Below are 27,337 nucleotides of genomic sequence, written 5' to 3'. Positions count from 1 at the left end.
AGCAGAAGAGCTGGAGGAGATTAATTCCACAATGCTAATCAGACAAGTTTTGTATGGAGCTTTGATTTCATTCAGGGGTTTGGGCACTGACTCCCGCCTTCTTCTCCTCCCCTTTCTCTCTCTCCCTCCCCCTCATATCTCCATCCTTTTGCTCTAGTCGCTGTCAGCAGTATTTGAACCCTCTGAGACCTGTTCTTGATCTTGAGAAAAGGGCTTTCTTGTAAATGTCCAAGTCTGTGCCTTTGTGAAAGCTGTAATTCTGTATAATGAGTGGCTTTCACGGAAACTAGTTGAAAGCAAACGATGAAAACAATGACATTCATCACAACCATCGCTCTGGTGGTTCTCAACATGTACTTTCATTCCACGATGCCATCAAACAAACAAGATGTAATGTTATTCATAAGAGCAGCTGAGGGAGGACAGAGATACATAATAATTCAATAATTAACTCTCACTCTACAGTTAACCAAAGAGCTTTATATCTAGTGCGACTGTAAATTAAATGCCATGGTTCACTTTTGTTAAGATGTCTTTAGATACCGTGTTTCTTGGGTTATATGAACGTGTGTCTGTGTGAACGATCAACAGCCTAACGTTTTTAGAGATGCATCGATACGGTTTTTTGAGGCCAAGACTAATATCAGAAATTTTCCTACCTGTGCCAAGATGTTACACGTCTGATAATTGCTTGAAAACACCAAGGTGGTTTTATTCTGTTGCTTTACTGATGCGTAAAAAGTTACAAAAATGCCACCTACTGGGTTAATGACAAAAGAGTTTACAGTCATACAGCCGTACTCAGGCACATGGGTGCTTTGAGCTAAATACTAAAGTTAGCATGCTGACATGCTGATGTTTAGCAGGTATCATCTGGGAACCATGAATATCATCCAGTAGTTGTTGAAACATTTCACTAAAAACCAAAAATGTAAAACTAATACCTGTAGAATATTTTTGGGTAAATCTCTCTAGTAGATGTTGAGAAATCTCACTGGATAAGTGAAAGTTTCGACCTGCGGGAGGCGCTAAGTGAAAAGTCAGTGAATCACCAAAGTCATTGTGATTCATCCTCTTGACACCATGAATATCTGCATACAATTTCATGATGATGAATCTGAATGCTATGGAGACATTTCACAAAAAAGCTAAAATGTCAACCTGATGCTCACACAAGAGCAAAAGTCAGGGCATCACCAAAGTCATAAGGATTAATCTACTGGAGATAATGAATGTCTGCACTAAATTACATGGCAGGTGGTGGACCAACTGGCTGACAAAGCAACACTTGAATAGAGCAAGTTTAATATAGAAATATTTCACCAACGATATGTAGATAAATCCTCTATAGTTTCTGAAGCTCCTTCCCAGGGGTTATTATACATGACATTAAAAATTCAGCAGCAGAATTCTAGATGTGCAATTTTTCGGGGGAGTCAAATGTTTAAACATATGTGCACAATATTAAGGTTCAAGAGAAAAACAGTTCAACGAATACCTAGACAGACAGAAATGGCTCATTTGTCTTTTTCCTTTACAAGACTGGATGTCAGGAGTAAGAAGAGAAAAAGTGGACAGTGGTGATGTGAAGTTTGTTTACGCTGAGTTCACTTCACTGATCACATTCAGTAAAGCTCAGGAACATCACTTGATAAAAGGAAAAGCACAGTAAGGCCTAATACGGGCATGAGAAGTAGGGATGTGAAATGAGAAATTAGCTGCCCTAAAAAGGTAGATTTATATACTGAGTGACAGGCAATTAGCGAAGGTTTGAGGTGCATTTTAGTAGATGTAACAGGACTGCTTAGCATGCAGCTCTCTTTGATGCTTAATCAAAACCTGACATCTCTTGTGCTGTGTGTTTGTATGATGTCAGATCAAGCGATCTAAAAATCACAGAAACAGGCGCAAAACACACAGCGTTTCTCGTGTTTGCCATCAGCAATTAGTCTGCTCCGCAAATTCGCCCGCTCCGAGGCTTGTTGATAAATGCAGCAGCCCAAACCCTTTTGAAGTATCCATTTTTAACCCTGAAAATTGTGCAGTTAATGCATGTTAGGCTTACCAGAAGTCAGTTTGAGTTCTCTTCTTCTATTTGCAAGTGTCTACATTGATCTCAGTCATTTTTCTGGCTCCCACTTATGCTCTTCCCTCTCTCTCGTTACCTCCATCTTCCCTCCTTATATCTGTCATCCTCACTCCTCCTTCCTTTCACTCTCTCACCTTTTCTACCAATCATACTTTCACCTCTTTTGCTGATTTCTCCCTCACATTTTCTCAAAAAAAAACACCCCTCTCTATCCCCAAACCCCACTCCCATCTCTCCGCTCCCTCTCCCCATGCAGCCTGTTCCCATCGATGATCACTTCTGCGGCCTGGATATAAACCAACCCCTGGGGGGTTCTCAGCTGGTGTCGGGTCGGACAGTGTTCACTGAGAGCAGGGACAGGTTGACCTCTGTTACCTCCTACGTCTACAACGGGCACAGTGTGGTCTTCCTGGGCACCAGAAGTGGACGGTTGAAGAAGGTGAGAACAGTACACTGACAGTCACAGGCAAGCATGTTTTTTAAAACTGAGATCAGACACTCAGAGATCGCCTGGTTGTTTTCAGGGAATTGCTAACTCTGAAGAGATGTAACCAGGCTCTCGAGAACAAATGGTATTACTTCCCTACTCTAAATGTAACGACAATTTCTTGAACCTGCTGTTGGTGACCCATTGGCATCTCTACCTCATCAGATGGTCTCCCTGTTTTAGGTTTTGGATGCCAATGCAACATGTAGCCTGGCCCCAGACTTCAGAATCACCGCCCACATCTCAGATTTGCGCAGTGATTCAGACAAGTCTGATATTGTGCCCATTGACAGCTATTTGTGCTGCTCGGTGAAACAATTAACTAATCACAGCTTACTAAGAGGGATCAGAACGGGAACATCACCTTCCTAGAATGTACTAGCAGAAAAATGACATAATGACATGCACAGAAATAACAACTCTCAACTGACATATATTGAGTGAAAAATGTTAAATGCGCCTCACAATTGTTACTGCAGCTTTTGTGTTAACTAAAAATGATGCCCGTGGACAGATACGTATCTTGCTACTGATTTATAAGAGCAAAACAAATCAAAATAAGCCCCTTCCCATTAACACAATGTCAGGCTGAATTAATTAAATAAAACAAAATAATAATTTAGCTTGATTACCCGACTACACAATATGACAAGTATAATGTGTTGTGGATCGATTCTGAGGGAATGAAGGCAAAACCTGATATTCAACATTATGGGAGTACAGGAGCAGTTTAGTATTGCACTTCCATAAAGTCTGGAGACGAGAAACAGGCTGCAAAAGGAATAGTCAAAATCAATGCTGCAGAGAATGAAATATTCGAAATTTTAATTCCTTGTATGTGGAGTCAGGCTCCAAAAAATACTAAAACCTACATTTCCCTTAATGCAACTTGAAGCATCTTTTTTTGTCAGATCATCCCCATCTGGTAAATATCTATGTCTTTCAAAATCCACATCCACAGTGTGTAACTTTCATTTCCTTTAAAAATCTGAAGGGATGAAATCTGTGAGATGATCAGACGGATATTTCACAACTGTTTTTACAAGCTGTGTATTTCTCCCTATAATAAACTCAACTTCAAGTGTAAAATTGGTGGGATACCCCTTTAATCACTTCATCACTTCAAAGGTTTCTGCCACCAAACTACATGTAGTATGATTCGTCAGATGTCCATGAGAAATACACCACTGAGATACATCATCCACAGCTGTTTTTGTGTCTCACCACCACGGCACATTTATGTAATTATGATCTTTTATCCATTAACTCTAATTAACGCAATAATCTGCTCAATTAATGACCTAATTACCATAACTGGTAATGTATGATATATCGTGATGATTATGTCGAGACACTGTACAGCTGAACAAAGGTGTAGTAATCATGCGGCACGGTGCTCTTAGACGAGAACAAATTGATGTAAATCTCCATCCATGACTACTTGAATCACAACTGAAGCACTTGCACGTTCTTTTCCTTTGTGTCAGTTGAAAGAAACATGACATTATTCAGCTGTAGTGCCTCTTGTTTAACAGCGTCCTGGTGGATTTTTGGTTTGAATGGCTTTTAGCATTACAAAGCACTTAAAGGGCCACTTCACTGACTCTGAACATTACGTCTGTGTACTTGACAAGACTTTTTACATGTTTATCATTCGACTTGTGAGTGTTGAGTGTGAGTCTCTGTATGTTGCATAAATCCTTTACGTGATGAGGCACAAGGAAATGTAATTTACTTGTCTAACAAGTCTATTTTGTTTTTTCCTTGTTTCAGAGCCTAACATTAGTTTTCCTGTTCTCTTCAAGTTTTAAATTCTGCCTTACGTTTTGTGAGTTTCTTTTTCCTGGTTTCAAGGTTTCAAAATCAAACTTAAGATTTATTTTATTAATGGGATATGTCTGCAGATATTCAACACTTTTTATTGATAACAAATCCAATGAAAAGACTTAAACCAAACATGAATTTATTATGTTCTTGCTGCCTGTGTATCCAGTGCCTGATATAGCTTGTTCCTCTGTGCCACAGATGTCCATTGTTGTCCAAAATCTATTAAAAACGCATTAGTGAGACACACTGTTGCACATATGCATTCCTTCATTACAATGAACATGGGCACTGTAGTTTATTTTGAGTCAGTCCCACATCCACTGTTGTGCCGCCTTATAAACCCACTACCACATCAAAAGTGCAGCTGAAAAATAGTCCACAACAAGTGCACTTTTCACTCTCATGTTTGCTAAAAACTACAGTGCCCAGCTGTTTTAGGAGGTCACTTGATCTGTTTACAAATGAATCCATATGCGTGTGACCCCTTTTAAAGATTTCAGTCTTCAATAGGAACAAATGAGCTTACGGCTGAGAGCGACGGACAGGCTAGGGAATTCCAAAAGCATTAAGAGATTGACTAACACATTGTTGGTTTTGATCCTTTCATTGGATTTGTTGACAATAAGGAAAATATAGAATATCACAAGCCTTGCCCATTAAAGTCGGACTTTAGTAGTCCTTGTTTCAAAGTCTTTAGGCATCCTTTTGTTCCAAGTTTAAATTTGCTTCTCGTGGTTTTAGTCTAACTTAATCTGGGTAGGAGATGGTTTAGAGCCTTTTTCAGCTGCTCAACCTGTGCTTATATCATCAAGTATAGGGATTAAGGATGAACTGACAGGGCATGGTGTGCTAGAAATGTACTAGTCTGTATGACGTGTTGCCCAACCAGCAAAAAGTGAAGGCATAAGTGTTTATAGCTGTTCCTTTCAGAGCAAACAGCCTGCTGTCATAAAGAGGCCAGTCGCAGTAAACGTTCAAATGGGGATAATTGTGGATTGTTGTTGCACTTGTTCAAAATCTGATGCAGATTGGAAAAAGAAAGTTTGAGAAAGAAGTTACTGAACCCTGACTACTTCAGCGATGCAACTAATGATTACTTTCAGTATCAACTAATTTTGTTCATTATTTTCTCAATTAAAGGATTAATTGTTGTTGTCAGAAAATAGCGAAAAAATGCTGCAAAAATGCTTATTGTATCGTTTTGCAGTTCAAAACCCAGAGACATTCAGTTTAGTATTTATGCATGACAAAGACAAGCATCAAATCAGTTGATATTTTTGCCAACACTGAAACAATTAATTGATTATTAAAATAGTTGCTGATTAATCTTCTATCAAAGGACTAATCAGTGAATTGACTAATCATTTCAGCTCTAGACTACGTCTTTACCTCCAAGTGGGAGTGCCTGTCCGGGGTTTCAGACACTGTTCGAAAGTCTGACCGGCAATTCGTTTGAATCATGCTGACCCTTATGCTATATCAAGATAGGTTTGAAACTCTCTGAACAGCAGTTTTAGCTTGATAAGGCAGGCAAGCAAAGCCAAGGAAGCAAACAAGAATATGCTGTTTGTTGTTGAGGCACAGCAAACAGGCATCTATAGGATCCTTTACACCAGAGCCACAGACTCAAGATGACCTCTTTCTCAGAGCTTCACGAAGGTAATGCAGCTCAAAAGCATACTGTAATGATACATTATAATCAAATTTCTATAAGGGCCATTCTTTGATCGATCTGGATTGACTCGGTAGCACTGTGGGCTCTGCACAGTCGTACAGCATGCAGCTGACTGAGGAAATGTGAGAAAGGACTGTTGTGACACAAAGCCTGCGGGCGTCAGTCTTATGAGGAGCATGCTGTCTGAGGCACACACACAAACACACACGCACACACACGCGCGCGCACACACACACGCACACATGTCCAGACTGGGAACAGAGATAACATCACTGCAGCTTATTCATTGGATGAGCCATCGGGGAAAAAGACAAGATAGCCTGCCACAAAAAGAGAGAGAGAAAAAAAGAGAAACTGAAACAGCGTGAGACATAGACAGAAGAATGGCCGAGGGAAGAAACAGAGACACAACAGATATAAAGGTAGAAAGACAGAGAGATCATTTGAGAAGGAGAAAGACGGATGGATTCAGAAAGAAAGAAAAGAAGGAAAGAACACAGAGGGAAAATATTCTGCAGGTGTCCAGGAAATGAGAAGTAAGTTTGAGTGAAAAAAATCAATCATTACTGTGTTAACGACTGAGTGTCTGAGGGCCAGAGTTAGTGATTACACTGACAGAACATGCAGTCATGATTCAGACTCCCAGGAGCCTCAGAGGAGCACGGGGTCACCTCTCCAATCCTATTCCATCACCCCCAAATGGACAGGCTGAGTGGAAATGGGGCATGACAATAAATGCCATCAGCAGATCACTTTGCTGCAGGGCCACCGCAAAGGTCAAGCCTGAAACAGGAAGGGTGTAAACCAGGGTGAAAGGTCACAAGGATAACCAACAGTCTCACCATCCAGGTTCCATGCAGCATATGGACGTGTCCGTCAGCGTCTCTCGATTAGGCTACTCCTGTTCCAGATACAACAGGACATTTCTATCATCATCTGCTACAGTTCTGTTGCTTTTAGCTGGGTAATATGACCCTGTGCGTTACTCTTAATACAAGGGTTTATTACACTTTACATAATGTATGAGATTTAACAAGGTGAATCCAGGCAAAAGTGATTCAAATCTATTCCAGTCTCAAGGCAGGAGGGGCAGATAGAGCTGCACAGCTTCCATTTGTTAGCACAATGCTACAAGGTTAGCATTTCAGCCAGTACAACAAGGTTTTAACTCTCCATGCAGCAATAAAGTGCATTTAAGTTTGCTGGTTCTGCTCATGCGGTGCTCTGGCCAAGCTCAGCCTGAGATACACAACATACAGTTTTTTGTTTTTCACTCTCTTTTTTTTTTTACTTTTGGTCTATTCTCTACGAACACGGCACATGCTGCATGCAAATTTAAGCGCACATTTCAAGAAACATTCGAAGCTTACATGAAGGCAAATGCTCAGACAAGGGAGGTAGGGAGAGTGGAGTTGAATTTCATGAAATTATCTCAAGGACTGAATGTACTGAATCATTGCCTCTGATCAAATCAGTTTCTCTCAGCTATTACATACTACATTCCCTGTTAAAAGCTTTACTAAAAGACTGCCAACGACACAGAGACAATCATAATGCAATAACTCTGTAGCAGACAGGCAGCTGCTGGGCAATTATCCTCATAAAAAGTACTTATCTAGTTTTCTACCTATCTAGTTTTGTGCAGAGCTGAGAGAAATACAAAGAGACCGATGTTACCACTGAACTGCAGACTGTAACTGAACTGAGCAAAACTATTCAAATCAACAAGCAACATTCCTCATTTACTCCAATGAGAAGGATGTAAGGACGTGGGTGCTTGATTTTAAGCTGGATTTATACCAACACAAGTGGTACGGACGGTAAATGTTTACAATCTTTCATCCACTTTGTGCGTTCACCTTAGCTAATTAATGAATGGGATGCCACTGTGGTAGAGAGCGGCGATCACAGTAATCAGAAGGTGTGCAGTGGAAATGGTTTTGCTGGATGTCGCTGACAGAAAAGCAGAAGATTACTGAGTGTTCGCAGTAACAGAGGTAGGCTGGTTATATGCGACTGGTCAGTGTAAGGAACAATTAGACTAATTCTGTGCCTGCCAGAACGGCTGTGCGTACAGCTCTATTACCATCATCCAGACTATAAAAGAATTACTTTTGTGCTTAGATTTGTATATTTTATGAATGATCAGTAAGCCTACTCCAAAAACTATACGACAACAAACACTTTTCCTCTTTTATATTCTATTTCTCTTTCTGTAGGAGGGACAGCAGATTTTTGTCTCTAGGCTACTGAAACTAAGTATGCAGCAAACACACTGTAGAATGACATTATACCTTTGCTTACCCTGTGGCAGCCTCAAACACATAACAGGTGCTGAGTGGAATTGATTTTCTGAAGAAATGTTTCTGCAGAGCACAGTAATGCTCAAAAGGACTACAATGGCATACAGAGTGAAACCTGATGCTTCTCTGACACAGGGAGTGTACAAAGAAGACTGTGCAACTCTATACCGAGATGCTGCAAGTTTCTAGTTATATTTTGTGTTTTGTGCATATCCGAGTTCAGAGGGACTTGAAACGATGTCATAGCTGCCTGAGAGAAGTCGCAGGGATATTTTAATATATGATTAATCCTTTAATCTGTGCCGGAAGACTAAGGTAGACAATGCTCTCGACAGGCTGCAAGGGTGGAGTAGTGGTTCTCTAACTCAAGCGTCACAAATTTGAGCTGTCTCAACACTGCTCCCGAGCCAATGATGCCTTTACTGTTCTATTACTGTCTGTCTGAACTATCTTAGTGCTGGTAAATATAATTTAGTGGATGCACATACTGTAATATGAAGGGGGTGCGGTGTTGAACGAAATAAAAACGGACCAGCCACACTGACTCAGAGGCTGCAGTTACTCAGCAGCAATATTTCCCTTGACATGGTTGAAAATGTTAAGCTCATGGCAAATAAAGCCTTAGTCAAATACTCTCATGTGCAAATAGTGGATTCATTATGGCTTATTGAGGGTTGACCGGGTGGGGAAATTCTCCAGTGCATGGCTAAATGACTTGGACTTTTCAAAGTCACGGTTTCTAAAGGGGCCAGGAAGGGGAGATTCTGTGATTGAAATCATTAGAATGGAGTTTCAGAGGAGGGGAGGGGCACTGGCAGAATAGGTGTGTTTGAAAGGCTAAATTGAAAGGATTTTCATAACTGCATGAGGAGAGCTGGACCTGAGGGTGAAAGTATTCAGAGCGGATCGCTATTAGATATCTTTGTGCAGCTGAAATAGTAAATGGTATTAAGAGAGGCAATTTTGTGATAACACGTTAAGGTGTCCACCCTCCTGCTTTTCCTTACTACAGTTTTATTTAGCAGCCCTTTCTCCAGCTCTCCATGTCCTCTCTCTTTCTTTTCTTTTCTTTCTCCTGCTCGGTCACACAAATGGAAACACATGAGAGGACTATGACTGCATTGCGGTCAGGAAAATGAAGACCATACGGGTGCCATGAATTGTTCCACTGTCCCACTCCCACTGCTTTTGTTGGTGGGCCATGGGAAACTGACAAACAATGGAAGTGATTGGAGGCATGGGGGCCGTATGGAGGAGGGCAGGAAACAGAGAACAGGAAACCATGTCCTCAAGGAGACAGAAAAGAAGTGAACATGTAGAGACTCAAAAGTACTGTGGTCAAGTTGTAGAAAATTTGGTATGAATACTTGGAAGCTGGCCACGCAGCTGAAGGTTAGAGCGAACTGAAAATCTGGCTGCTGCAACTGAGAGGCTTTTAACAATAACTATCAAAAACACACGTGCACTGACAGACACGCACACACTTTCAGACGCCATAACCTCTCTTCTGACCCAGTTGGTAATTGCGTTTAGGTATGGGCACTTGCCAACATACAGCATATCTAGTGGCTGTGATCAATTCACCTCCCTTTGTGAATGTAGTTAATGTGATGGCTGAATGATTAGTCGTGTCTTGTAATACACATTTCCACCTCAGTGACCCCTCGTCCCCTGAACGCTCTTCGTTTTCATTAGCCACTGCAGCTCAGCTCTGTCCTGAGCTTTGCCTCATTAGCATTCACAGAGCCGTGATGGATATATGGGCTAATCAATGCCCGCTCTCCTCAGCTGTCACCCACGATCGGACCATATGCACAGCCACTCAACCTTAAAGGTGGCCAGTTGTCTGGCCCTTATGTCGCTGCATGCCCCTTGTCACAATATTGAGTCAAGCCTGGGAGCATCCACTGTGAATTCTGTGCCAAAATCTGTCTTGCTTACAGTCTGTGTACATCTACTTCTAGACTTGCGTGTATTTTCATTCTGTGCCCTTTTCCAGTGTAATGGAAGATTTATGTGTGGTTTCCTGCCAACTTTTAACTTCTTTACTTTTAGTGGTTTTATATGAAAAACAGTACTTCACTGTACATCAGATGTTTGCATGCACAAGGACACAGTGGTTTCCAGACAAATGTCATGTAATGGCTGAAGAAGACAAGTATGTTGTAGCAGAAATGAACCAACCTCCATGTGTCTGGTTCATGTCGGACAGACCAATCTTCAGGGGCAGATGAAACCTTGTTAGATTGGCAGATTGGGAATGATTGGTTGAACAGAGTGCTCCATGCCTTCTGGGCCATCATCCATATGTTGAGGTTAGTTGGGTGAATTTGGAGGGCACAGACTGGCTGGCCACATATGGACACACTTTTTTTTTTTTAAGATTGGATGGCCATTACCACATAAACATAGTAATCATCTGTTTACAAGGCTTCCCAAAATGCAGCGGAGGTTTGGAGACATTTACATGTGCACTTCCTCTCAGCATGAATAATAATCATCGCCTGAAATGAATCCCAGAATCAATTCCACATGTAAATACTCACGGGGGGAGACATGTTGATTGGTGTATTGCTCATGCAAAGTCTGGCAGCTTTACAGCAGAGTCAACCCGGCTCAAGCCAAGTGACATCTTAGAAGTCTAGGGTTTTTTGTTTTCTTTGGCTCTCAGAGGATGAGAGTACAGCCGAGCATTTAGGATGCAACCCCAGCCATGAGAAAGGGAGGCTGTTTTCATTAAGAGCACATGGGCTCAGGTTGCATATCTGTTTGTGGAAGCCATACTAAGATGGGTTGTTTATATCCATTGCAGGTTCTGTGAGGGAATTTCAGCAGCAGGGAGGATATTGCTGTTATTGGCTTAAATATTATTCATGAGTTAAATATATATCCTCATCGGCTGTGACTCTGGGAAGATGAATGAAATGAAAAGCTAACTGAGGTCATATGAACATATGGTACTTATGGCAAATGAGTTCACTTCTTATGTTACATGACATGGACCACACAGGGGGAATCATTTGAATTGTAAGAGGTTTACTGAGGGTTTTGGAAACTATGTATTCCTTGATACTGACCTTAAAGGGCTGTCTTAACTACTTCAATAAGACCTCATTTGCACTTAGTCACTTCATGCATCTTGGGCAGGATCAGATAGCTTCTTTGATATCTGATAGCGAAGTGCAAACGCAACCATGAAGTATTTGAGGTGAATTGAAATCTGATTGCTGTGTTCTGGCGAGATGATGAAGTGCAGCTACAGAAAAGGGTCTGTGTCCTGTGGCGACGGCGGCTGAGGTGACACTGAAAGACTGAAGTTAGCCCTTGTTCCCTGTCTCATTAAAATGACAGGAAAAGTGGTTTCACACCTGCAGCATGACTGACGGACTGTTGGGGGGCAGATGATAAAGGTTTTGTCTTGCTGTAGTTCATAAATACAATTCATCCATTTGTTTTTTACTTGTAAAATCGTTATTAGCTATCAAGCTAAACTGTTAATGTTGGAACTGAGCTGCCAAACTGCAGCTTCAGGTGCATCACCCCCACTCTCAGGCCTGGAAGAGGACCGGGCCTTGTCAGCGTGTGCGTGGGAAAACCGAGATGACGCTATCACACTTGTGATCTGGTCAATAGAAACAAATTCATTTATGTGTGGTAAAGTTTAAATAAAAATGTAGTCAGTCTTGTCTGACATCTACTCAGATGAGGGTTAATATTGCACTGTATGGACTGTTGCATGTCGGGTGCGGGTTACTGATCTGCCACAATCAATGACAGTGTATTGATCAAACAAGTGATCATGCACACAACAACAAACTTAATGAGACACAAGCAACAAAAGAGTGCATGCTCAGTGTGTAAGTGTGTTTGTATGCAAGCGCACACTCACTCAGTTTAGTAGGAACACCTAGCTCAGACTAATGCAGTCTAATACAACAGTCCTGCAATAAATCCTCCCTTCACGAAGGTTATAATGCTCAGTTTGTATTGAACAGCTGCATCGCATTATACAAAGAGGTGTGTCTGCTGTTTAGCTAACCATCATTCATTAGAATTGGGTGGACAAAATAATAGGAACGCCTGTCAACAAAGCACAATGCAGATCAACAGCACCACAAACTGCAGCCTCCAAAATGATCACACAGCTGAATCAACGCCTGTTCAACACAGCTTCAACAAAAACTGAACATTATAACCTTCGTCAAGGAAAGATTTATAGCAGGAATTGCATTGGGCTGGACAATTTTTTCCTTATTAACTGAAAACTGAGTGTATATGTGTCTTTGTTTGTCTGCCTATGTGCCTAGGTGAGACTGTGTGTGTATGTGTATATGTGCAACTTGTGTGTCATTTCCTACAAGCAGGCTCATTATAAAACCAATTAAACCCGCCTTACTCTCATTATGGAGCTGTGGGGCTTAAGGAGAGATTGAGGACCTGTTGTACTCCCGGGGGGAGGGGGGAGGGGGGAGGGGGGTTTCTGCCTGGTCAGCCCTGTTTTAAATGATAAAAAACACTTTTCAGTCGACTGAAATCAAACACCGCGGATGGATCATGATGGGTCTGAGTTCATCCCTGGTTTCCTGTCCCTAGGTCAGCCTCATCATAACCGCCTCAAGAAGAAAGAAAAAAAAAAAAACACACACACACACACACACACCAGTATATCCTTCTCTAGACGATTGTTTGGGAGATTTTTCATACAGGCTTTCACCACAGAATTGCTTACATGTTCTGGTTTCAATCTGAGCTATTTATGAAATGAGGAGTGTGGGAAAAAATTATGTATGTCTCCATTACTGTGTGGGACTGTGGCAGCAATAGGATAAGCAGGAGGAGGAGGAAGAGTAGGAGCAAGAGAGAGGATGGGGCACGAGAAAGAAAGCAGACAATGAGTGAGAGAGAAAGAAGCTTAGCTCCGAGATAAATCGGTCTATGAAATAATTATTTAAAGGATTGGATTGTGCACGGTGAGGAGGTAATGACAGTCTGACCGGTGAGGAACAAACTGTCTTTTTATGATCTGGAATCAACAGACACACATCCCATGTGATTATTATGCTGGTTATTTTAGTGTTTTTGGATATGGAAGATGATGCCCCGCCCTCCTCGTAACCCCACAGTATTTACCCTTCCACACACACTCACACACACACACACACACACGTTTGCACAGATTTTCCTCCCTCCCCTCTTCGTTCTTGGCTGGTGGAGCTGATGGTTGGAGAGACACAGCTGCCTGAAAGGTGGAGGCACGATTGATTGACGAAGTTTCGATGCCCACGGGATCCAATCATGTAATCAGTTTGTATTGATTGACTGTCCCCATTGAGAGACTGCTGAGGCTCTGCCACCGTGTGTGGAAGTTAGACCTGGCACTCATTCAAAATCGTCTGCAGTCAGATTTGATTTGGGTGGTGAGGTCGCCTAGGTTCACGCAGCAGGATGCACGCGGAACGACTGGTTGAATCGCACCACTTCGCAACACTTCCACGAATCTCTGCTCTAATTCCTCATTATCTTGCATTTATTTTAATTATTATGATTGAGAAATTAATTCAGCTTTACTGTAATTGCATCACATGGTTAATGATCCAATCTCCCTGGAATTTAAATAGGGCTTCAACCTGGGTTTGCATAGCTAATGAGGATTTTTTTTCTCTGGCGATCATGCTTTATTCAGACTTTTGCTCTCATTTCACTCTTCAGACTTAAATTTCAAGTGTCAAGCTATCATTACTGTATGATGCAATTCTCATCAAGCCTGCACCAATGGTGAAAGATGGGTTTTATGAATGCAATTAAAGTTTTTTTTTTTTTTTTTTTTAAATAAAAAAGTGCGATAGGACTATTTCATTTTTTGTGGTGCAAATCACACTAGGTTATGCAAAATAAACCAGACAAATAAGGAGGTTTGTCTTTGTGGTTAGTAGGAGAAAGTTAGAACACATTCATGGTACAAATGGTTTATTTATATTGGCAATAATAAAGGGTTTTTCAGCTTACTCACCGTTTTAAATCTTTACAAGCATTTCCACGTCTTCACGAGGATGCCTTTCGACAGCTCCAACATCAGTAAGCCACTTACTACAAAGACAGACCTGCTTATTTGTTTGCTTCACTGCAACAGCACATCTTGTTTGTGGGCAGAGTTGGGAGAAGAGAATTGAAAAGCCTTTACCAGTGGGCAACTGTTCTCCATGCTTGAGTTTAATGAGCCCCAAAAGATTGCTGCCCGAGAGTCACTCCAAAGTCAAATTAGGGCTGAGCTCACCGAACACATTTTAAAACTCAACTGCGTCATGGCTATAACCTCAGGGGTGGATTTGGGTTAGAGTCGCACTGGGCTGCTGGATTACTGAATGAGTAGCAGCAGATCAGTCTGTCTTTCTTCTCAGTCTCAACTTTACAATGAATTTACTGTTTCTTGGCGGCACTAATAAAGACACTTGCGGAGCGAAGTCAAAGTATCCACACACTTATCTCCATTGCAAACACACACACCCAGCTTATTGTGTAAGCTCTCAGTCACACAGACCCTCATCAGGGCATACTAATGCAGTAACATAATAAATATTAACACACACAGTATTATGAAACCACAGGAAACTTTTGAGTAAAAACTAAATTGAAACTAACTTCCTTTCTTGGTGGAGGCTAGCAGTTCTCCCTGCTTCAGAACTTTGTGCTTAGCTCGGCTAATCACGTCATAGATCTCTGTAGTGGACACAGGGAGATGAAATTGATATTGACCTTCTCATTTACCTTATCTCCTAGTTAAACACTTACTAGTTTTTCTAATCCTGCCTTTTAACACACCTGCATTTACTGTATGAACTTATATCTGTGAAGTCAAAGTGTCAGTGACTTCTGTTTCATATACAAATGAACAGGCTTTTTTTGTGTGTCCTCTCACAAACTGTAAGCAGCTTCTCTGTTAATGAGCTCATGCTCTAATTGATTGCCATACTGGAGAGAGTTTCTTTACAACTGATAAGTCATTATCAGATAATTTGTCAACATAGAACAAAATGAAACCAGCTTATACAAGAGGACTTTTTTTTCTATACAGCAGAGGACAGATATCCCTCGACAAACATACAGTTGCCATTCACTTGCTTTGTCCCGCAGCACGACATTCATTGTCCCTGTCTCTGTATTTGTGTCTCTGTAGATCAGGGTGGACGGCCCTCTGGAGGGAGGAGTGCTGTACGAGACAGTGACTGTGATGAAGGATAGCGGCACCATCCTCCGGGACATGGCCTTCTCCCTGGACAGGAACTCTCTCTATGTCATGTCTGACAATCAGGTGAGGAAACGCCCTTATTTCCCTGCTGCTGTCAGGAGAAATGCTAAGCGGTGGGGCGATGTAGCGAGTAGCGAGACCGTCCTTCAGCTGGAAGCCTGTGGGTTCAAACCCCTGTGACAGCGACCTGACATGTCCTTGAGTGAGATATTGTATGCGTGGCTTAAAAATTGGAGTCAAAAGTTTTAACTTGACATGAAAAGGTACAGTATAGGAATATTTTTGCCATCAGGTCAGTGGAAGCTGTAAATTTTTTTTGCATTAACGTCGAGGCACAAGGATAATAATTAGCTCTTATTTTTAAAGGATTTGTTTGGATCTAATTTATCGGGATATTGCAAAAAGAAATGTTTGGCTTCGGTCTGCACAGAAACCAGCATTACTGTTAGCGTTAGCTAAATAGATTTAAATCAAAAACATTAATTTATGATAAATGCTAAACTAATGCTATTTATTTGGAATCCCACCAGACGATTGTGACTTATCTCCAAAATCCAATGTGGCAACTCTCTTACATTCACAAACTGTATGTCTACAGTAGGGATTTTTAAATATGCAGGCTGTGCGTAAGGGGATGGACCACTGTTCTAATTACTTATCCATGCGAATCGACTTACAGTGCAAGCATCTTTTGTACGTGACACACACACATCCCATAGAAAACCATTAGCTGCTTTTTTTTTTTTTTTTCTGTGTGGCTGTAGCCCCAGCCCTCCCCCCTCCCTCCTCATCTGCTCCTCACTTGGCCCGGCATCACAGAGGCGAGCAGTTGTTGTTGTTGTTGGACGATATTCTCTGCACTCATTGGAGATAAGAGTGAACAGTGGTAATCACTTTCAACTCCCATCAAGTGATTATTTTGGCGCGGCTGCATGGCACTGTGAAATGGGATTAGGTTTCAGTGTGGCCAAAAAAAAAAAAAGAAAAAAAACGCTATCACTGCTCTCAGTTGTCTTCTGACTGCTGGAATGTATTGAGCCGGAGTCACAGGACAGAGAGGCAAAGGGCAGTGGAACAATTGCAGTTGTGTCATTTACTTCAGAGTGTCTCCAAACTCTTTTCTGGCAGCTTGTAGAACAGTCTGAAAACCTATAAATGCACCAAGTTTAAGAGAACAAGGGATGTCATCTGAGGAAGTGAGGAAGAATATAGACGCTATTGTGTTGGGTACTGTCTTCTAAAACAAATCAAGGCAGCGCTTCCTTCTGTGTGATAGACTGGAAGAGACAGGGCATCACTTATTGATGGGCTCTGGTCGTTCAAGGAGAGACACATGCTTCCTTCAAGGAGATAGCCAGCTACTCTCTTCACTCCGCCTCCAGTGACACATAATAACCGAGCAAAAAACCAAACCTAGCTTGGCCGGGCATTTTCTCTCAATATTAGAACAGCATTGGCTTTGTAGCCCTCAGGAGCTCCGAGCAGAGTAAAGCCTTCCTCTTTCTGTCTCCCTCTCCATCTTTGCACAGCTTTCCCTTCAGACTTTCCTGCAGCTCGGGTAAGGAATCCCCCAGGGAGAGGGCTTCACTCACAGATTTCCCACATTTCCAGTAGATCCCAGAGATGAGAGATTTTCGGATTCCAGGGAGCCAAACAATACAGGAATGATGTGGAATGAGGAGCGAGGCACAGACAGATTTGGCTGAGATCAGCCGACCCTTGTGGAATAACAATGAGCCTCTCTGTCTCCTGCCGAGTGAAACACGCAGGGTTAGCATGATGATGAAGAGTGAGCAGAGAAAAGAGGGAATCACTGTGTATGCGTGAGGATACGTGTGTTTTTGTGTGTCGGTGTCCGCAACAAAACATCATTTGGGAACCATTATTCATATGAAAAAAGAAGTCTTCACAGCAGTTAATCTTTTTTCTCACTGTGTGCCTTTAGTTTGATCATTTCTAAGAATAGAAATGCTCAGTATCCAAACACACAATAACCTCACTGAATGTCACTCGTCTGTCTGTGAAATGATGGCTAAGGCTTTAAACCTTAGAGAAGGAGGGGGAAACTGCTGCAGGGTTTTTCCAGGGCAATCTCTCAAAGTGCCACTCTCTAAAATGTAAAATCATTTCTCTCTACCTAAGTCTGTCTGTCTGTCTGCATCTTACCTCCCTCACCTGTGTGTGAGTGTACTGTGCAGCAGTGGTTCCCAACCTTTTTTGTCTGATGTACCCCCATGGCTCAGATGAACCCTTTACCAACACCACCCGTCATGTTCCATTACTAACCGGGCGAAGAGAGTAACCGCCCAGGGGCCGCAAAAGCCCCAGATTTACTCCGTATCATTTGGTCTACATAATTTGATTAATGTCAAATGTGTTAGAAATTTGCACCACTGAAGTACAATAGTCAATCAATTGTGAAAAGTGCTCTTTCCTCCATCCTGTGGCCCGGTCTGTAGAGGGCCCCTGTGTATGCTAGTTTTAAGACCTAATTAGTTTAATAAGTTTATATTGAGCCCATTTGTCATCAAATGTCAAGTCATTAACACACACAAAACCTGGGGAAAGGTAGTATTATTTCATCATGAGAGAACTGTAAGGCTGAAACCGACACTTAGTTTCATTATCAGTTGATTGTTTGGTGTATAATATGTCAGAAAATTGTGAAAAACAAGATATTAATTAAATCAGTCACAAACTTAAAGCAGTTACGTTAACACAGGAAAACATTTGAAAAGCTGGTGCCAGTGAATTTGAGGTAAAAAAAATGACAAAAATTTTCCATTGTCAGTCATAAGTTTGATTAATCATCTAACCATTTCAGCTGTACAGTACTTGCTGGTTTTTGGATGCAAGGGGAAGATTTTATTATAAACGATGGAAAGAAATGATAGGAAATGAGAGAGAGATGAAACAAGTCCCTAAAGTCACTCAAACGAGGAAGGCTGCAGTTCATGGGCTGCACCTTAATCCCTGAGCTACAGCAGCGCTTCTTCTCTATTCATTTTCAGTATGTCATGTCACTGCTTGTGGAAGAAAATGGACATTTATCAGCATGTTTTTCCAACTTTTTCAGCTTCATTCACAGCTCTCACTCACAGCAATGGGGGTCAGATGTTACAGCTGACCTACAGTAGTTCGGTGAGCAGTCAGCCTGTTGTACCTGGTAGTTTATTGATTATTGTGGCAAGAAATATACTAAAGATCAGCCAAACAACCAAAACAATTTGTAATTCTATTTGTTTGTTGATTTCATTTTTTATAATCATCACTTTTAAATGAATTCCTTTAAATTAGCTGAGCTACTCCCCAATATTTCATTACACACCATGGCAACTGCAGAATTACCTCACGGACAATATATACCTCTGGTTTGGAGTCACTGCTGAACATACTGTGTCTCTTATAAATTCCTATTATATACAACAGCAAATACGCTTTGAAGGAACTAAATTGCAACCGCAAAACATTTTTTATTAACGTAATGAGGAAATTAACATATTTGGCAAGTCACAAATAGGTTGATACTGATACAGTAAAATGTTGTTACCTAAACCTAACTACAGACGGGACTGTGGATGCGAGCTTGTGACAGCCATGTGCTTTGCACACCCGCCATCCATTCCAACCACCACCTGGCGACTACATGTAGTGCTTCATTCTTTAAAAAAACAAACTAACAAACAAAAATCCAGCCAGAGATCATCCTGCCGCCACAACATCATTGGGAAAACAGTTTAGTAGTATATGAACATAAATCCTGGAAGACAGGGCTGGCTGTACAGCATCTGCACTTACCACACTTTGAGAAAAGCGAAAAGGGAAATGTAACATGAAGAAAATGTGGAAAACGTTTGAAAATTGAAAGTTTTACAGCCAGTGGTGCTTGTAATCATAAAATTTAAAAATTAATTTCTAAAATGTCCCATATCAGAGTTTTTTATGTCTTGTGCACTTTACTTCACAAGTTCAAAGCAGAACAAAAGTCTGCTGAAACATTAATGTTTGGCTTTTTAATTCTGTAATGAGTACCAATTAAAATTATAAATTCAGTTAATGATTGTTTTTAATTTTAGAACATTACTAAACATAACTACTCATTTCTTTCACATCCTGTACAATAAAATTATGACGATAAATGGGTGATGTAACAGTCCTGGATTAGATCATTATGTTTCTTGTCTTGTTGAGTACTATAAACTAAATCCTGGATATATGACCTGATATATCCAGCCACCATGTGATTCAAAACATGTGATGGTTGTGGATTTTCCACAGCAAGGCTGAGGATATAGGATGACAGCAAAGCAGGGGTCTGAAGGCCTGTATGCTCCTCTGACAGCATTCGTAAAGTTCAAGTAAATCCGGATGAAAGCATTAAAGTGATAGTGAACTGGTAAGATGATAAGGTCGAGCATTAGTGTGAGGGGCATCCCAGATGTTGTGAAAAGATACAGAGTCAAAGTACTAAAGCAGGAAAAGCGGACATGATCATCATCCAGCCATGCTGTGATGCAACCACGTGGCGACCGATACAATCCAGAAAAACATTATTCAAAACCGGACCAGACTGAGATTTCGCCTCTCAGCAACGGAGAATTTTCATTGATTTCCCTTTGTCCGCTCTAAAGGATCAGTTTCTTCTGAAGAAATGATCTCAGAAAAGACGAGGCAAACAAAAGCTTGATGAGAAAATTACTACATACAGCATCTGGTCATGAATGATTTATGAGGCACATCTACAATGCACCGAACATGAACTGAGTATGAAGGCTTAATTCAGTGGTCCAAGAATCATAGAAGGGAGACACAGTAGTATTCACACCCCTTCACTTTCCCCACATTTTGTTATGTTACAGCCTTATTCCAAAATGGATTAAATTCCTTTTTTTTCTCATCAATCTACACACAATACCCCATAATGATAAAGTGAAAAAGTTTTTTTAGAAATTCTTGCAAATTTATCAAAAATAATAATCTGAAATATTGCATGTACATAAGTATTCACACCCTTTGCTATGACACTCAAAAGTGAGTTCAGGTGCATCCTGTTTCCACTGATCATCCTTGAGATGTTCCTACAACTTGATTGGAGTCTACCTGTAGTAAATTCAATTGATTGGACATGATTTGGAAAGGCACACACATGTCTATATAAGGTCCCACTGTTGACAGTGCATGTCAGAGCAGAAACCAAGCCATGAAGTCAAAGGAATTGTCTGTAGACCTCCAAGACAGGATTGTATTGAGGCACAGATCTGGGGAAGGGTACAAAAAAAATCTCTGCAGCATTGATGGTCCCGAAGAGAACAGTGGTCTCCATCATTCGTAAATGGAAGAAGTTTGGAACCGCCTGGACTCTTCCTAGAGCTGGCCGCCCAGCCAAACTGAGCAATTGGGGTAGAAGGGCCTTGGTCAGGGAGGTGACCAAGAACCCGATGGTCACTCTGACAGAGCTCCAGCGTTCCTCTGTGGAGATGGGAGAAACTTCCAGAAGGACAACCGTCTCTGCAGCACTCCACTAATCAAGCCTCTACTCAGTAAAAGGGACATGACAGCCCGCTTGGAGTTTGCCAGAAGGCACCTAAAGGACTCTCGGACCATGAGAAACAAGATTCTCTGGTCTGATGAAACCAAGGTGGAACTCTTTGGCCTGAATGCCAAGCGTCACGTCTGGAGGAAACCAGGCACCTCTCATCACCTGGCTAATACCATCCCTACGGTGAAGCATGGTGGTGGCAACATCATGCTGTGGGGATGTTTTTCAGCTGCAGGAACTGGGATACTATTCAGGATCAAGGGAAAGATGAATGGAGCAAAGTACAGAGATATCCTTGATGAAAACCTGCTCCAGAGCGCTCAAGACCTCAGACTGGGGCGAAGATTTACCTTCCAACAGGACAACGACCCTAAGCACACAGCCAAGACAACGAAAGAGTGCCTTCAGGACAAATTTGTGAATGTCCTTGAGCTGCCCAGCCAGAGCCCAGACTTGAACCCGATTGAACATCTCTGCAAAGACCTGAAAATAGCTGTGCAGCGACACTCCCCATCTAACCTGACAGAGCTTCAGAGGATCTGCAGAGAAGAATTTTTCGCTTTATCATTATGGGGTATTGTGTGTATATTGATGAGAAAAAAAAGGAATTTAATCCATTTTGGAATAAGGCTGTAACATAACAAAATGTGGGGAAAGTGAAGGGGTGTGAATACTTTCCGGATGCACTGTATATGTAGTGTATTCAACCAACGCTGTATTTTAATGTCAGCTGTACTGTCTAACTGTTTAGCTCTGCACGTCCGTCACAGCCAAATCTGCACTCACAACCCACAATTTAACCCACGATGGCCTAGACTTGTGAGAAAAGAGAAATACATTTTGAATTAACACCAATATTACATGGCTGTATTTACTGTACAGTCCTTTGCAGGAGACGAAGAGCAGTCACACAACACGGTGTTTGAGCAAGGTTGTGTTACAAGGCTGGATTTTTAGTTTTCTGTCAAAGTGACCTTGATTGAGTTCCTTTCAACTCTCTTTAGTCCTGCAGCAAATTCTACCTTTTTTTGTTATGACTGTCAGAGGGGATCTGATTCAACCCAGATTTTTGAGACTATAGTGTGTTAAGCATTGTGTATCTACAAACTAACAGGAACTGGGGTGACCTGCTGGAGTAGTGATTGAGACAAATACCATATTAATGGTATTGTGCGATTGCAGCTGGGGATCATTGTTGCATTGTTGTACCTGTCTCTCTCTCCCCATATGTAATGCCTGTATCTTAACTGTCGGTATTCAGTTAAGGGTGAATGCAAAAAAAAGAAAAAAAAAGAAAGAGCACCATACAATGTAATTGACACAAAAGGAGACTGATCAGCAGATCCGAATGCTGAGTTGTTATATTTTAGTATCGTGTGGACATAAAAGCTAAGGGCATGTCTTTTGATCTTATTTGGATTCAACATGGTGTGTTCTTGCTCAGGTCAGTTCCACTAAACAATTCACCTCTGATGTGTGGCGAGAGCTTCACATTTGATTCTTAGCCGGGCAGCAGAAAGCAGAAGATCCATAGCTCTCCCATTCTAAAGGTCACGCTGCCTAACAGCCACAGACCAACTTTGTTAGTTTAGACGAGCTCCAGTCCACAACAATTCATGGATTATTCCTACTGCGTCAGATATGGACTTAGCGCCCTCACCCCCTCCCGTACTACGAAATCATTTTGCTAATGGAATGCACCGAATGGGTTCTGAACTGCTGGAAAAAAGAGAGAAGTTATTTCGTGGGGAGCAGCAGATAATCCATTTTGCCAACACAGACCTGAGAGAGCACCCACTTATGCTATCAAGAGCACCGGAGACACTCTAATCCATAATCCACTCTTCATTTGTGATTGCTTACATCAGGAAATTGCTTGCATCATACGTCCAGACCTAGAATAATAAAGTATAAAGTAGCCAGGCTCAGGCTGCTGCTCCAACCTGGTTTTGTATGCAGGGGTGGTGCTGGCTGTGCGACAGAAGCGACTCTCAAGCAGCTAATGGAGAGCTTATGCTTTGCCAGACGTTCACACATGGAAGTGGCAGCAGTAGTGGAGTGTGTGGTTGTCTGTCCGACAGTTTGACTATGTTCTTTTTGCTTGTGTGTTCCTGTGTGTGAAAAAATAAGAGGAAGAATAATTACTATTGCAGGAGTACACAAAGGTGTTAGTAGTGCAAGATCCTTTAACAAATGTCATAAAGAAAAGTTATTTAAGAATATTGCTGCAAAAAAATACTTTTTGAATAGCTGTGGTGTCGTTTCCTGTTGTCTCTGCCATTTGAGAAAAAAAAAAAATCTGATAATTCCTCATGTGGGCAGAGCCACAATGCTGCATAATGCAAATATGTGTGTCAGCAGCAAGAAGTAGGAAAAAAAAACAGTTGTTTTCCTCAGGGATACTCTACAGCGTGTTACTGTGATGAGGCTTCCATATATTGCAAAATAGACAACATGATGAAATGGGCTTTGGTCTCTCCTCATCAGAATTGCTTATTATTTAATCAGAATGTTTTGGTTGCATGCCTTCGTTGACCTTATTTCCACTCCATAGCAGCCATTTTTAACTTTTGTCACACAAAGAGTTGGAAACTAATGAGATTTACATATAAGTAGTGTGAAAGTCCTCTGCACAGCAGTGTCAATTAAACATGTTCAGGTCAAACAAAGTGAAAGTGAGTTTTTCTTTATCTAGGTGTCTATGGATTATGGGTGTATGTTTTGGATGAACTGTATATTATGTATATACAGTATAGCCTCCCTATAGTGCCCTCTGAATCACACGTATATCTGATTTTTTTTCAGGATATAACTGTATATTTACTGCAATATTCAAAATATTCCATCTGTGTGTGATTATAATTCTGTTTCACAACAAAATAATTTATCTGGAGCTAGTGATCACATAATTGGACTTCCCTGTATCAGACCTGAGATCTGTTCTCCTATTTTCCAAGCGAGCCTATTGAAGTATTTGGAATAATAGAAAGTAAAAACTGCAAAGTGAAGAATTCAGCCTCCCCTCACTCATACTTATTAAATGAGTTACAGACTCTGGGAACAGAATTATAGTGGCTGCTTGAAATTGCAGGATAATTACTCAACTTACTGTTCTGTAATTAACTACCTAGGTTGAGTTCCATTAGCTGCAAATACCCTAATACTTTGTATGCAAACCAAAAGATTAGTCAGATCGATTTGTTTTATTACAGTGGAATTTGTGAAATGGCAAGTGTTTGCATATTCCTGTAAGACACTAACACACAACTAAATCTGTTCTGTCTGTGGCTGAATTCTGGACAAAGACCTTTGCTGCATGTCATTTGTTTTACAAATGTTTTACAAATAAAGATTGTATGATGTAGATCAATGTACGCAACACAAGGATCAAATTGGGATTCACTTTCTCATCTCCTTTTTAACTTTTTGCATTTACTGTCTTTGGCAATTTACCTGTGTATGTTTCTTTGACATGTGTTCTTGTTCTGTCATTCCTGTGCTTTAGGTGGCCCAGGTCCCCGTGGAGGCTTGTGAGCAGTACGGGACATGTGCTGAGTGCCTGAGCTCTGGCGACCCACACTGTGGCTGGTGTGTCCTGTATAACATGTGAGTCTGCTTCTTTTCTTTTCTCCCATACTCCCATAAACACACCACAGCTGAGAGATTAAAACCACAACATGACTGTTTACTAAACAGTTCATAGAAAGCTATAAATAAAGCTAAACACGTGGTCATATGATTTGTGCCCTTATCAACAGCTGGTGGGACAAACAAAAAAAAAAAAAGGCAGTAGTTGTTGGACAGTGTGATCCCTCCTAAGTAGCGCTATTTAGGACAGCACAAACTGCATGCCCACCAGATTTTATTGTCTCTCGGGCGAGAGAACGAGTGGTGATAATGGAGGAGGGAGGGATTAGCCTGGCAGGCACAGTGGGTGTATGAACTGGACCTCTACATACCCGGGGAACATTTTGGACCTGACGGAGCAAGCTTATCTCTTCCATCTTAATTATCTGACCCCCGGGTTAGCTTGCATAATACCGCGATATGGAGCAAAGGGGATTCAAAGGGGATTAAAACCCTGTGTTTCTGAACCAGTCACTGTGTTTGAAGCTGACCTCAGCCAGGGATTTACCCCTGTCTCATCATATGACGTCTGCATTTCAGCTCGCAATATCTTGATCATGATCAGCATTATTTAAATTGCAACTCTCTGTTATCAAATGGCCATTGAAGTGAGAGGAAAAAATAATGTTTTGTTTTAATCTAAATTACCTCATTAAACAGTTGTTTTTCCTTTTTTTGCTGACTTTGTCTGCAAGTCGCATTATGTTGTTTAGTTAAATGAATGCCTCACACTTATCAGTAAACAGATAGGCTGAAGTTCCCTCAAGTAACCTGAAGTGAATCATGAGCCCTCACACTGCGGAATGAGACCACTTTATCTTTCTGTCTATTAAATCCAGATTGGGGTCTTTTTCTTGCCTCTGAATGACTCTCACAGAGTGACATGTACATCGCTTTCAGGATCTTACTTTCCCACCCTTGGCATAGTGTTCCAAAGCACCTATCTGACAGAGAGTGTGAGGGGGGTGTAGCTGAACTTGTAAAAAGCCTGAAGGAAAGGGGAATAAATGGCTCCATCAGACAAAACATGGTGAATAAAAGAGGCAAAATAAAAGGCAATGAAAGACAGTCTGAGATGAAAGGCGACTTTTTTTTTTTTTTCCAAGGCACTTCAGCTGATGAGCGGTCAGAAGGTGACTGTCTATACTCCTGTGGCTCTGGTCCGCCTCAAGGAGCCGAGCCCGCAACAGCTGTCACTGCGTTTCCATTCCGCCTTTATATTGTGTTGTAATTACAGCAGAGGCCTCGGTTCTCTTTGAGCTCTCTCCGGAGGTGCCACCCCCTCAGCAGCATCTGAGAGTGAATCAAGTACTGTCTCCCCACGCTGCATGCATTACACATTTAAAAGAAAGAGATGATGGTGAACAGCCAGAATATTGTGTGAGTTTGCAATTACAATTTAACTCCACAGCTGAAAGACTCTTTATAATGCGATGTTTATGTTTAAGTACAGCCTGCCTGTCACCATCCGAGCCTGGAAAGAACTACACTGCCCCTTTCAAAGAACAGTATCCATACAACTAGCCGACAATAGCTGAAAAACAGCCCCCAATTCTAAAACCGAACAGTTTTAAGAACAAGTTTTAAAATTCTATCTACCTCTGGCCATAACTTTAAATGTGCTTTTACTTTGCACCTCTCTCTTACAAGATTATTGTAAAGGTCACACTATGCTGCCAACCCTTTCACTTCTAACTTTTAATTGCCTGTTGGGATCTAGGAGTTGAGCCTATTCTACTGTTGAACTCACTGTAATTTGCTCTGCAGAAAAGCATAGTAGAAATGTAAAAAAGTAAAGACGTGATAAATGGACCCCATTTATACAGTATAGTGCTTTTCTGGTCTATCAACCACTCAAAGCGCTTTACAATGTATGTCTCATTCGCCCATTCATACACACATATATTCATACACACATTCACCAATGATGACGCAGCATCAAGAGCAGTTAGGGGTTCAGTGTCTTGCTCAATGACATTTCGACAAGTTCTCTGGAGGAGCCGGGGATCGAACTGTGAACCTTCCGGTTACTAGACGGCCGCTCTACCTCCTGCGAGGCTCAGGAGGTAGACACTGATAAAACCAATGATCTGACAGCCGTGTGCAAGAGAGTGACAAAGTTCAATAGCAACCCAAACAAACAAAATCTCTTTAGTTGTGGTAAAGTAAAAACATCAGATACAGTATTTGGGCATATTCTATAATATGATTCAAAGACCAGTTGTGCATGACTACAGATGTCACCTCAACTCTGGTTCAGACATGGTATTCACTATTAGCTTCATTAGCAGGCTGTTTATGTATGAATATAACAAGACTCTCTACAGCCATGCCAGCAGCTCTATGAAGCTTCACCAACAAGTTCCCCAACCGAAGATATAGGCTGCTCGTCTCTACCCCTGATACCCCCCATAGGAGCATCTCCTATGTTAATGTTAATGTCAGCATGCTGACAATGACAATGCTAACAAGCTTAAGTTTAGCAGATATAATGAAAGTGGAATGGAAGATATAATTGAAGCGCCGTTATTTAGTCCTGAGTAG

General features: G+C 41.4%; 1 protein-coding gene and 1 long non-coding RNA gene across 3 annotated transcripts in view; one reads left to right on the top strand and one right to left on the bottom strand.

The window, feature by feature from the left end:
- The window catches only part of LOC147819361 (uncharacterized), a 93,561-nt gene that overhangs the window by 346 nt on the left and 65,878 nt on the right, over positions 1–27,337 (bottom strand). Inside the window, exon 4 of one of the 2 annotated variants that reach the window (XR_015437000.1) lies at positions 20,540–23,277. The exons of the other annotated variant lie outside the window; for it this stretch is intronic. This is a non-coding gene — a long non-coding RNA (uncharacterized LOC147819361). Of the gene's footprint in view, positions 1–20,539; positions 23,278–27,337 lie in introns of those variants that run through there. 2 annotated transcript variants of the gene reach the window in all.
- The window catches only part of LOC111652077 (plexin-A2-like), a 74,256-nt gene that overhangs the window by 13,010 nt on the left and 33,909 nt on the right, over positions 1–27,337 (top strand). The window contains exons 3-5 of the mRNA XM_023402211.2: positions 2,346–2,528; positions 15,556–15,690; positions 24,672–24,772. Coding sequence (XP_023257979.1) covers positions 2,346–2,528; positions 15,556–15,690; positions 24,672–24,772 — 419 coding nt within the window. The remainder of the gene's footprint in view (positions 1–2,345; positions 2,529–15,555; positions 15,691–24,671; positions 24,773–27,337) is intronic.

This window comes from Seriola lalandi, unplaced genomic scaffold (assembly GCF_002814215.2).
Source record: "Seriola lalandi dorsalis isolate HSWRI2012SDOR001 ecotype SW California unplaced genomic scaffold, Sedor1 jcf7180002053900, whole genome shotgun sequence".
NCBI lineage: Eukaryota > Metazoa > Chordata > Actinopteri > Carangiformes > Carangidae > Seriola > Seriola lalandi.
Note: the sequence above shows the minus strand (reverse complement) of the source record. Positions and strands in the feature narration are given on the sequence as shown.